Source organism: Pelophylax lessonae (assembly GCF_965119305.1).
Source record: "Pelophylax lessonae genome assembly, chromosome: 6".
Taxonomy (NCBI): domain Eukaryota; kingdom Metazoa; phylum Chordata; class Amphibia; order Anura; family Ranidae; genus Pelophylax; species Pelophylax lessonae.
This window is the reverse complement of record NC_138773.1, coordinates 324,022,865-324,035,929: the sequence shown is the minus strand read 5'-3', so window position 1 is coordinate 324,035,929 and position 13,065 is coordinate 324,022,865. Positions and strand designations below refer to the sequence as shown.

General features: G+C 46.3%; 1 protein-coding gene across 1 annotated transcript in view; it reads left to right on the top strand.

Annotated features, from left to right (window-relative positions):
• LOC309559053 (uncharacterized protein) overlaps positions 1-13,065 on the top strand; it is a 156,470-nt gene that overhangs the window by 117,533 nt on the left and 25,872 nt on the right. The window contains exons 2-3 of the mRNA XM_082262185.1: positions 2,865-4,609; positions 9,987-10,155. Of these exons, the coding sequence (XP_082118311.1) occupies positions 2,982-4,609; positions 9,987-10,155 (1,797 nt within the window). The 5' untranslated portion in view covers positions 2,865-2,981. The remainder of the gene's footprint in view (positions 1-2,864; positions 4,610-9,986; positions 10,156-13,065) is intronic.

Below are 13,065 nucleotides of genomic sequence, written 5' to 3'. Positions count from 1 at the left end.
ACAGTTTTAAGTGAAATTTTCAGCATTTAGGCTACAAACAAGTACAATATGCCATTAACAATGTGACTAAAGTAGGTATTAAAGCAAAAAATAAATTTTTTATTTTCAATATATTAAAAAAAAAAAATATATATATATATATATACTGTATATATATATACATACATATACATATATTTACTGTATAGTAATTAGCTTAGGGGCAGGACACTTGAATGGTCTCATCCGTCTCTGGTTCCAAGCCAAGCATCACAGCCATATTTTTTACTGGCAGCCTTTTCCTGTCACTGACATTTACTGACAGGAGGAAAATGCCCATTTTTTATTGGCTGCCAGTAAAAATACTGAGGGTTGGCAACACTGCTTACAGCCTTGGACCATGGAAAAGATCGCATATCTCTTTCTTTCAGCTGTTTTGTGGATATTTAACATGATTGGAGGCGTCAAAGTGTATATATATATATATATATATATATATATATATATATATATATAATACATACACACACACACACACACACACACACACACACACACTATATTGTCAAAAGTATTGGGACGCCTGCCTTTACAATGGTGTCCCAGTCTTAGTCCGTAGGGTTCAATATTCAATATTGAGTTGGCCCACCATTTGCAGCTATAACAGCTTCAACTCTTCTGGGAAGGCTGTCCACAAGGTTTAGGAGTTTGTCTATGGGAATGTTTGATCATTCTTTCAGACAGAAGTGCATTTGTGTGGTCAGGTACTGATGTTGGACAAGAAGACCTGGCTCTCAGTCTGCGCTCTAATTCATCCCAAAGGTGTTCTATCTGGTTGAGGTCAGGACTCTGTGCAGGCCAGTCAAGTTCCTCCACCCCAAACTCACTCATCCATGTCTTTATGGACCTTGCTTTGTGCACTGGTGAGCAGTCATGTTGGAGTCGGAAGGGGCCATCCCCAAACTGTTCCCAAAAAGTTGGGAGCATGAAATTGTCCAAAATGTCTTGGTATGCTGATGGCTTAAGAGTTCCCTTTACTGAAACTAAGGGCCCAAGCTCAACCCCTGAAAAACAACACCACACCATAATCCCACCTCCACCAAATAATGTACACAAAGTAAGGTCCATAAAGACATGGGTGAGCGAGTTTGGGGTGGAGGAACCCTAATACACCCCCTGTGCAATGAATTAGAGTGGAGACTAAGAACCAGGCCTTTTCATCCAACATGAGTGCCTGACCTTTACAAATGCACTTCTGGAAGAATGGTCAAATATTCCCATAGACACTCCTAAACCTTGTGGACAGCCTTCCCAGAAGAGTTGAAGCTGTTATAGCTGCAAAGGGTGGGCCAACTCAATATTGAACTTTACGGACTAAGACTGGGATGCCATTAAAATTCATGTGCGTGTAAAGGCAGGCATCCCAATACTTTTGGTATCATAGTGAATATATTAGCCAATAAGCTTCTAACTTCAGTTTTTTTTCTGTGCGATGGTGCGGCATGTGTACACTCCTGTCTGCCTTTGCAGCTCAAGGGAGAGCGATTTAGGGGCCTGGTAAAAATGCATCTCAACCGTGTGTTTTTTTTTTTTTTTTTTTTACTGCTTCCCAACAGAAAGCGTAAATCAGGCCTTACAATCAGTGGCCAAAATTTGTGAGCAACTGGCCATCACACCTGTACTTATATAGCCATAATGTAGGTGAACATAAAGTAATGACTGAGTCCAAGTGTCTCCAGTGAAGAGTCCTGGTAAAACTCCATCATACAAAGACATTGTAGACAACTGTGCGATTCCAAACTTGTGGTAACAGTTTAGTGAAGACCTTTTTATGTTCCAGCATGACTGTCCCTGTGTACAAAGCCAGCTCCATAAAGACATTGTGTGACCAGTTTGATTTGGAGGAGCCTTGATCTCAACCTTACTGAACACCTTTTGACCTCAACCCTACTTTTGGAAGACCTTTGGAATAAGGTCTTCAACCAACATCAATACCTGCCTGTAACCCTACCAAACACCCTTGGGAAGAGGTCTTCTCATACCAAAGGTGTTCAGTAGGTTTGAGGTCATGGAGGAATTTGAGTGTCCTGCACAGAGCCCTGACCTCAACCCTGCTGAACACCTTTGGAATGAATTTGAACACTGATTGCAATCCAGATCTTCTCATCCAAAATCAATACCTGCCCTTAACCCTACCAATCACCCTTGGGAAGAGGTCTTTTCATCCCAAAGGTGTTCAGTAGGTTTGAGGTCATGGAGGAATTTGAGTGTCCTCCACAAGGCCCTGACCACAACCCAACTGAACACCTTTGGGATGAATTGGTATACCAATTTTGAGCTGGGTCTTTTTTTGGTGTCCGATGTGAGGCCCAATATGTGAGCCAGATCTTTTCATCCAACATCAGGACATGACCTAGAGAAAAGTGGAAGATGGTATAGCCACAAAATGGGGAACAATTCTATAATAATGACCATGGGGGCAGGGGGCAACTCTGTGTTAATGGTCATGGTTTTGAAGTGGAATGTCTAACAAGCTCCTATAGGTGTGATGGTCAACCATTTGGTCACACAGTGTATCTTATTGTATTGCTGTATGTTTTTCAAGAAACGTAGCCTGTGACATTGAATGCTTTAACTCCAGAAAAGACAAGGTTGGGGTCCTTCATGCTCTGGCAATGGTCCTCCTGGCTGCGAAGATGTACTGTATGTTAGACATGTAAACTGGAAGTCACTGAAGTTGAGTTGTATGCTCTGTAATGATGTAATGGGTAGAATCAAATGTTTCAGAAATCCCAATGATGTTTTGTGATTTATCTGTTATGCACAAGTTGAGTCCAGTTGGTTTATATAATTACTAATGGTGTTTTTTTTCTATTTTTTGGAAGGGCGCCTCGACTGAGTGGATTACCTCAGGCATGTCCCCACTCCGGCCTCCACACAGAGTGCTCAGCCCCACTGCTAGCATGTGAGTACTCTCAGCAAAGCGGCCTGCTCCCCATGGTATGGACACTCCGCATCATCACGGCTGCATTCCCGGGCCCCTATATCTCCTCAAACATCCGTGTGCAAACTTACCATGTCCATCTGCTATGACATACATCCCTGCTGATGATCTGCATGAACATTCCAGAACCACCCTGAGCCCCTACAGCTACCCACTGAGCACAAACCATGGCTTAGAGGAGCCTTCGCTGAGCAGCATGCATCCGTTAAAGAGTGTAGGGTGCCATTTCGTGGGTGGAGATTGCCACCCTCTCCGGGCATGGCAGGTAGGCAACGCAGCACCCAGTGCTATGGCTGAACCCAGGCTGTATCGGAGCTTGGAGAATCTACATTGGGCAGAGTCAAGCGTGTTTGCACACTACAGAAACTTGGATAGCGAATTTATTCTGCACTGTAGAAGCACTCGCAACCTGTCGGAAGGGTCGGCGGAGAACGTGCCTGTCCAGGGCGTGACGGATAAAGTAGCCTTTCACCGGGACTTGCCGATGCCCCCACTTGCCAAAATTCATCATTGGCTTTTCCCTACAGTGGATGACAAGGTCTCCTACAGTGATGCCAAACGGGAAATGAAAGAAAAGCTCAGAATTCACAGCTCCAAGACTGTGGAGCCCGCTAGGCCTATCCGCCCACAGACTTTGATAGCTGACTGTGTAGCCAGAACACAAGCGGATAGGCCATGCCACCACTGTAAGCGTATGTTGGCCTGCTGCACACCTTCTGCACTTTCGAATAGCACAAATGCAGTGGTCAGGCATTGCACAAGCTTTTTAGCCCACAGGACTACTCCAGAGCACATAAAGCAGGAGGCCAGGAGACGGCTACAGCTACGAAGGCAAAACAGCTCGCCAAACCTGACTCTGTACCAAGGAGAGGCTGATGGTGGTGGTTTGGTCAAGTCAAAGACTGCTGAGTCCTTCAATGAGCGGAGACTGTGTCCTGGGAAAGTTTGGGAAACAGACTCTGCCAAAAGGCCAGGCGCTAAGGGCAAATTGTACATCCCAACATTCGAAGAGTTCAAGAGAATGCGCAACAAGGAGAAAAACTCAACCACAAAGGAGGACGAGGGTTCAGAAATTGCAGAATCCTTGGCCAAAAATAGGCCAGAGCAAGACCATAAAGATAGAAACCCTCACCGGACAATTAATACAGACACCTCCAGCCATAGGCCAGAACAAGAGACAGTGGCTATAGAGGACAGATCTACATCCCCAGCCATCGAAAGCAGCGAGACATCGGACTCTCGACCCAGGATTTTTGTGAGCGATGGCAATGCTGATGGCACAGCTCCACTCCCTGTAGAGTATAGCCCATTAGACAGCAGAGCTTACCCTTCATATCGACCTGCTTTCACCGCTCCCATTTGTTCCAGTCCTGTTGCAAGTTTCCCATTACAGTCTCTAACCATGCATTGTGAGAAAGACCAGCTTGTAGTTTGTGAGCCTCATGACGATGCACGTAGATCAGGTGGATTCCCTGGTGTGGCCGAGCACGGTCATGCTTCTGAAGCCCACTCTTCTTGCTGTCCATCTTTGCTTTTAGAAGCAACTGACTTGTCCGGCTACAGTGCCAAGCTGCAGAAGATGAAGGATGGCCTCATAGGGTCCGCTCTGGACCTCATCAAGAAAAGGTAATACGCTCAGTATTTTCATAAATGGAATGTTTTGTTTTTGTATATATCTTGTATATTTTTACATTTACTATGTTGTGTGTGTGTGTGTGTGTGTGTGTGTGTATATATATATATATACATACACAGTATCTCACAAAAGTGAATACACCCCTCAGATTTTTGTAAATATTTTATTCTATCTTTTTATGTGACAACACTGAAGAAATGACACTTTGCTACAATGTAAAGTAGTGAGTGTACAGCTTGTATAACAGTGTAAATTTACTGTCCCCTCAAAATAACTCAACACACAGCCATTAATGTCTAAACCACTGGCAACAAAAGTGAGTACACCCCTAAGTGACAATGTCCAAATTGGGCCCAATTAGCCATTTTCCATCCCCGGTGTCATGTGACTCGTTACTGTTACAAGGTCTCAGGTATGAATGGGGAGCAGGTGTGTTAAATTTGGTGTTATCGCTCTCACTCTCTCATACTGGTCACTGGAAGTTCAACATGGCACCTCATGGCAAAGAACTCTCTGAGGATCTGAAAAAAAGAATTGTTGCTCAACATAAAGATGGCCTAGGCTATAAGAAGATTGCCAAGACCCTGAAACTGAGCTGCAGCACGGTGGCCAAGACCATTTAACAGGACAGGTTCCACTCAGAGCAGGACTCACCATGGTCGACCAAAGAAGTTGAGTGCACGTGCTCGGCGTCATATCCAGAGGTTGTCTTTGGGAAATAGACGTATGAGTGCTGCTAGCATTGCTGCAGAGGTTGAAGGGGTGGGGGGTCAGCCTGTCAGTGCTCAGACCATACGCCGCACACTGCATCAAATTGGTCTGCATGGCTGTCGTCCCAGAAGGAAGCCTCTTCTAAAGATGATGCACAAGAAAGACCGCAAACAGTTTGCTAAAGACAAGCAGACTAAGGACATGGATTTCTGGAACCATTTCCTGTGGTCTGATGAGACCAAGATAAACCTATTTGATTCAGTTGGTGCCAAGCGTGTGTGTTGGCAACCAGGTGAGGAGTACAAAGACAAGTGTGTCTTGCCTAAAGTCAAAGAATGGTGGTGGAAGTGTCATGGTCTGGGACTGCATGGGTGCTGGAGATACAGTTAATTGAGGGAACCATGAATGCCAACATTTACTGTGACATACTGAAGTAGAGCATGATCCCCTCCCTTCAGAGACTGGGCCGCAGGGCAGTATTCCAACATAACGACCCCAAACACCTCCAAGATGACCACTGTCCTGCTAAAGAAGCTGAGGGTAAAGGTAATGGACTGGCCAAGCATGTCTCCAGACCTAAACCCTATTGAGCATCTGTGGGGCATCCTCAAACAGAAGGTGGAGGAGCGCAAGGTCTCTAACATCCACCAGCTCTGTGATGTCATCATGGAGGAGTGGAAGAGGACTCCAGTGACAACCTGTGAAGCTCTGGTGAACTCCATGCCCAAGAGGATTAAGGCAGTGCTGGAAAATAATGGTGGCCACACAAAATATCGACACTTTGGGCCCAATTTGGACATTGTCACTTAGCGGTGTACTGACTTTTGTTGCCAGCAGTTTAGACATTAATGGCTGTGTGTTGAGTTATTTTGAGTGCCGGTTCACATTATTGCGGCTTGTGAGATCGCATGTAATTCGGAGCGCACTGCTCCTTCATTACATGCGATCTCATGTGTGGATGCGAATTCAGCCATACACTTTGTATGGCTGAATTCGCACTGTATCCGCACCAGAGACGCACAGGACCCTTTTTTTCAGCCGCATCAGGATCGCACAGCGGTTCACACTTGTGCGATCTGATCCTGTGCGAACTGTCAGATTGCACTGCGATATGCGATCAAACTGGGGGTGTCGTTAACATTTAATTGACACCCCCTGCGTATCGCATATGGCAGTGTGAACTGCCAGATGTGCGGATGCGATGCGGGAACAGGCTGCGTATTCGCAGCCTTCACGCATTGCACAAGTGTGAACCGAGCCTGAGGGGACAGCAAATTTACACTGTTATACAAGCTGTACACTCACTACTTTACATTGTAGCAAAGTGTCATTTCTTCAGTGTTGTCACATGAAAAGATAGAATAAAATATTTACATTTTTTTTAGGGGTGTACTCACTTTTGTGTGATACTGTATAAATATATATATATAGGGGTTATAACATTCCCTTACTCTATCCAAAAAACTGTTTTGCATTTAGCTTTTCCAATGATGTGATTATGAATTTTATATTGTATTTTTTATATTTTTTTTTTAAACTAAACTCAAGGAAGGTATAAAAGCTCAAAATAAAAGCAACACAAAATTCATAATCGCATTATTAAAGTAGTGTAGCAGCAAACAGTTGTTGGAAACCAGAAATGGAATTCAGACACGAACTTCAGGAAAACAAACCTTTTTTATTCGCTAGCGAAAATGACTTAGCCCGGCTCATGCCGGCTTGCCAAGTGACTAAATAAGCGTGTGTATCACATACAGTGCTTTGCGAAAGTATTCGGCCTCCTTGAACTTTTCGACCTTTTGCCACATTTCAGGCTTCAAACATAAAGATATAAAACTGTAATTTTTTGTGAAGAATCAACAACAAGTGGGACACAATCATGAAGTGGAACGAAATTTAGTGGATATTTCAAACTTTGTTAACAAATAAAAATCTGAAAAATTGGGCATGCAAAATTATTCAGCCCCTTTACTTTCAGTGCAGCAAACTCTCTCCAGAAGTTCAGTGAGGATCTCTGAATGATACAATGTTGACCTAAATGACCAATGTTGATAAATAGAATCCACCTGTGTGTAATCAAGTCTCCGTATAAATGCACCTGCACTGTGATAGTCTCAGAGGTCCGTTTAAAGTGCAGAGAGCATCATGAAGAACAAGGAACACACCAGGCAGGTCCGAGATACTGTTGTGGAGAAGTTTAAAGCCGGATTTGGATACAGGGCCGCAAAGTTCAAGGGGGCCGAATACTTTCGCAAGGTACTGTATATAAAACAGCAGTTAGGTCACAGATACATATTTCCCTAACTAGTTTGGCAAGAAATATAGATGACTGTAACTTTTTATCTATGGCAATTAATATTCCTGGCTTCACATTTATCTGTATTACAGAACAGATAGAAAGGCATAGTGGTTAGTGGGAGAGAAGGGAGGTCTAAAATGTGCAGCTTGACCTTCTCTGTGTCTTTGTAGTATTACAGGGATTGTCAGAATCTACCATTTGTTTTGCTAATTATCCACATTTTTAGAAGGCTTTCCAGGTGATGCCATAGTAGCTAAATGCAAAATATTTTTTTTTTTTTTCATTTTGGATAGAGTAAGGAAATGTCACTCATAACCCCATAAGTTTATTTTTTCCATCTGGGTCTCATTGGGGAGATTTCACTTCCTGTCCCATATCCAAAACTGAAAGTGAAAGGATTCAAAAGTGAAGGAATCCCTGGTTTTCCTTAGGTCTAGTTACCTCCATTGGAAGATATCTCCACTATTTCCGCTCTGGTAACAACCCAACAGTTGGGATTTTGTTTTGCTTTTATTCACCAGAATAGATAGGGAGGATGAATATCCCTACCAGGGGCACAGACAGAAACTAAAACCTAACAGGAATTAAAGTGGAGTTCCACCCTATTTTAATACTTACCTCCATCTTCTCGCTCCGGGTCACCTGAAAAAGAAATGGATAATCGCATATTTTTTTTTTTTTTACTTACCTCGTAGCGAAGAAAATATACTTACCTTACTTCCTTCTTCCTCCTTCCTCGGCCGCGGCCCGTCGTCACTTCCTGGCTCTGCAATGATTCCTGGGAGCTGGACGTCATCGCTCCCAGGAATCATTGCGCCTGCACCGGCCCCGACGTCAGTTCCGGGTCGCGCGCGTCATCCCCTTCTAAACAGCTTCTGGGCATGCCCAGAAGCTGTGGAGGGGTGACGCGCGCGACCCGGAAGTGACGTCGGGGCCGGCGCAGAGCATCGTGGGACCACAGAAGGCGGAAGAAGACGCCGAAGAGGACGCGCTGGCTTCAAGCTGCCCACATCTGAGATGGCAGCGCTGGACAAGACGTTTGCAAGGTAAGTATTTCGTCTTGCAGGTAAGTGCAACCCGGGACAGATCAGAGGCTAGCCATTGTGGAATGCACTAGCCCTGACTGTCCCGGGGGTATTAAAAAAACAAAAAACAAATCCAGGGTGGAACTCCGCTTTAAATTCCAATCCCTCTCTACCCTATCCAAAACTAAAAAAAAGCCTGTAGGTATACTTTAAGGGTTTATTCACACATGCAATGCACTTGGTTGCAGCGTTACAAGATTTAAAGAGTGCCCATTATGAGGGGTTCCCACCATCCCTGTGCTGAGTTCCCGGGTCTGTACACCTGCTGTGCCCATTATGAGGGGTTCCCACCATCCCTGTGCTGAGTTCCCGGGTCTGTACACCTGCTGTGCCCATTATGAGGGGTTCCCACCATCCCTGTGCTGAGTTCCCGGGTCTGTACACCTGCTGTGCCCATTATGAGGGGTTCCCACCATCCCTGTGCTGAGTTCCCGGGTCTGTACCCCTGCTGTGCCCATTATGAGGGGTTCCCACCATCCCTGTGCTGAGTTCCCGGGTCTGTACACCTGCTGTGCCCATTATGAGAGATTCCCACCATCCCTGTGCTGAGTTCCCGGGTCTGTACACCTGCTGTGCCCATTATGAGGGGTTCCCACCATCCCTGTGCTGAGTTCCCGGGTCTGTACACCCGCTGTGCCCATTATGAGAGATTCCCACCATCCCTGTGCTGAGTTCCAGGGTCTGTACACCTGCTGTGCCCATTATGAGGAGTTCCCACCATCCCTGTGCTGAGTTCCTTGGTCTGTACACCTGCTGTGCCAATTATGAGGGGTTCCCTCCATCCCTGTGCTGAGTTCCCGGGTCTGTACACCTGCTGTGCCCATTATGAGGGGTTCCCACCATCCCTGTGCTGAGGTCCTGGGTCTGTACACCTGCTGTGTCCATTATGAGAGATTCCCACCATCCCTGTGCTGAGCTCCTGGGTCTGTACCCCTGCTGTGCCCATTATGAGGGGTTCCCACCGTCCCTGTCCTGAGGTCCTGGGTCTGTACACCTGCTGTGCCCATTATGAGGGGTTCCCACCATCCCTGTGCTGAGGTCCTGGGTCTGTACACCTGCTGTGTCCATTATGAGGGGTTCCCACCATCCCTGTGCTGAGTTCCTGGGTCTGTACCCCTGCTGTGCCCATTATGAGGGGTTCCCACCATCCCTGTGCTGAGTTCCCAGGTCTGCACACATTATGTATAGATGTTATATTTTGGAGCTGCAGACATTGAATTGCTGATGATGGATGTTGGTTGACCCTTTTCTCCTTTTCTCCTCTCCTTGCAGTTGTAGCACTGATGGCAGTGAGCCTCCAGCTGGCGGATCATGTGACGTCCTGAAAACTGATAGCAGCACGTCAGAGGGACAGAGCTGTCAACCACCCGCCATCTCAATGGCAACGCCAAGCTGCGAGAACCCACCGAGCGCCGAGGTGCCCTCTGACCTCAAACCCAGTGTAAGTGGATAGCAATGACGGCTGCATTGGGTGGAATTATACATGATTGTGTCATCTCTGAGCCGGCATTTCCGTCCAGGAGGCAGATGGTCACCCTGGGTGATGCCTGAACAAAGATGACGCTGTCCTTCAGGAGAGAAAAGCAGATGAGGGCATTGTCAGGGAGAGTCCTGTGATCTCTGTGGGAAGTGATAGATACCTGGAAGTGTTTCTGATCATGCAATATATACACTCACCGGCCACTTTATTAGGTACACCTGTTGCTCGGTAACACAAATTGCTAATCAGCCAATCACATGGCAGCAAGTCAATGTATTTAGGCATCTAGACGTGGTGAAGACGACTTGCTGAAGTTCAAACCAAGCATCATAATGGGGAAGAAAGGGGATTTAAGTGGCTTTGAAAGTGGCATGGTTGTTGGTGGCAGACGGCTGGTCTGAGTATTTCTGGGATTTTCACACACAGCCATCTCTCGGGTTTACAGAGAATTGTGGGAAAAAGGGAAAATATCCAGTGAGTGGCAGTTGTGTGGAGGAAAATGCCTTGTTGATGTCAGAGGAGGATGGGCAGACTGGTTCCGGATGATAGAAAGACAACAGTAACTCAAATAACCACTCGATACACCCAAGGTATGAAGGTATGCAGAATACCATTTCTGAATGCACAACACATCCAACCTAGATGTAGATGGGCTACAGCAGCAGAAGACCACACCGGGTGCCCCTTCTGTCAGCTAAGAACAGGAAACTGAGGCTACAATTGGCACAGGATCACCAAAATTGGACAATAGGAGATTGGAAAAATGTTGCCTGGTCTGATGAGTCTGGATTTCATCTGCGACATTCAGATGGTAGAGTCAGAATTTTGTTGCATGGATCCATCCTGCCTTGTATCACCGATTCAGGCTGGTGGTGTAATGGTGTGTGTGGGGGGGGGGGGGGGTATTGGTTCATGCTGGTGGTGTAATGGTGGCGGGGGGGGGGGGTAACGGCTCAGGCTGGTGGTGGTGTAATGGTGTGGGAGGGGGGGTAACGGTTCAGACTGGTGTTGGTGGTGTAATGGTGTGAGGGGGGGGGGGGTAACAGTTCAGGCTGGTGGCGGTGGTGTAATGGTGTGTGTGTGTGGGGGGGGGTAACAGTTCAGGCTGGTGGTGGTGTAATGGTGGGGGGGTAACGGTTCAGGCTGGTCCTGGTGGTGTAATTGTGTGTGTGTGGGGGGGGGGGGGGGTAACAGTTCAGGCTGGTGGTGGTGGTGTAATGGTGTGGGGGAGGGGGGGTTCAGGCTGGTGGTGGTGGTGTACTGGTGTGGGGGGGGGGGGATTAGGGTTCAGGCTGGTGCTGTTGGTGGTGTAATGGTGTGTGTGGGGGGAGGGGTAACGGTTCAGGCTCGTGGTGCAAGAAGTTATTTAACACTTTCACCTTATCTCAGTCCTCTGTGGCTAGATTTCCTTCTTCGTCTTTTATGGGGCCAATGTGTTCTGGCCTCGCTTTCTTACTGTTTTTATACTTAAAGAATTTCTTGGGGTTCTTTTTACTCTCCTCCGCTATATGTCTCTCGTGTTCTATTTTAGCCGCCCTGATTTCATCTTTACATTTCTTATTACACTCTTTGTAATGCTTGAATCCTGCCAATGACCCCTCAGCCTTGTATTTTTGGAAGGCCTTTTCTTTAGCATTAATATGCATTTTTATGTTGGAGTTTAGCCACCCAGGGTTTAGTTTTGCTCTTTTAAATGTATTCCCCTTTGGAATGCCCTGGCCAATCCCTTTGTTTAGTATGCTCTTGAAGCACTCCCATTTCTCCTCCTTGTCCTTGGTTCCCAGGGTTCTATCCCATTTGATATTTTCTAGCAGAGAGCACAGTTTTGGGAAATTGGCTCTTTTGAAATTCAGTGTCCTTATATTGCCCTTGTGTTTCCTATTACTATAATTAACACTGAAACTAATTGATCTATGGTCACTGTTTCCTAAGTTGCCCCGTATTTCTATATCTGTGAGCAGATCTGTATTGTTGGTAATCGGTAGGTCTAGTACCGCATTGCTCCTTGTCGGTGCGTTCACCATCTGACCCATGAAATTGTCCTGCAAAACATTTAGGAACTGCCGAGGCTTGGCTGAATGCGCGGTTCACACCAGCCTATATCTGGATAATTAAAGTCCCCCATTATAATGACATTTCCCATCCTTGCTGCCAATCCAATCTGTGAAAGGAGGTCCGCCTCCCCCTCCTCCCTCTGGTTGGGAGGTCTATAGCATACGCCCAATATTACTTTTCCCATAGTGCCTTCCCTTTGAAGCTCTACCCATAGGGATTCTATCAATTGCACATGTTTAGTTTAAACACCACGGCCTACCTGAGTATTATTGCTGACCATGTCCATTCCTTTATGAGTACAGTGCCCCCATCTTCTGATGGCTCTTTCCAGCAGGATAATGCACCATGTCACAAAGCTCCAATCATCTCACCACTGGTTTCTTCACCATGACAATGAGGTCACTGTCCTCCAATGGCCTCCACACTCACCAGATCAGGTCACTGTCCTCCAATGGCCTCCACACTCACCAGATTAGGTCACTGTCCTCCAATGGCCTCCACACTCACCAGATCAGGTCACTGTCCTCCAATGGCCTCCACACTCACCAGATCAGGTCACTGTCCTCCAATGGCCTCCACACTCACCAGATCAGGTCACTGTCCTCCAATGGCCTCCACACTCACCACATCTCATCCAATAGAGCACTTTGGGGTGGAGATTGGCATCACGGATGTGCAGCAACTGCGTGATGCTATCATGTCACTATGGAGCAAAATCTTTGATGAATGTTTCCAACACCTTGTTGTATCTATGCCACCAAGAGTGAAGGCACAAGGGGGTCCAACCCGCTACTAGCAAGGTTTACCTAATTAAGT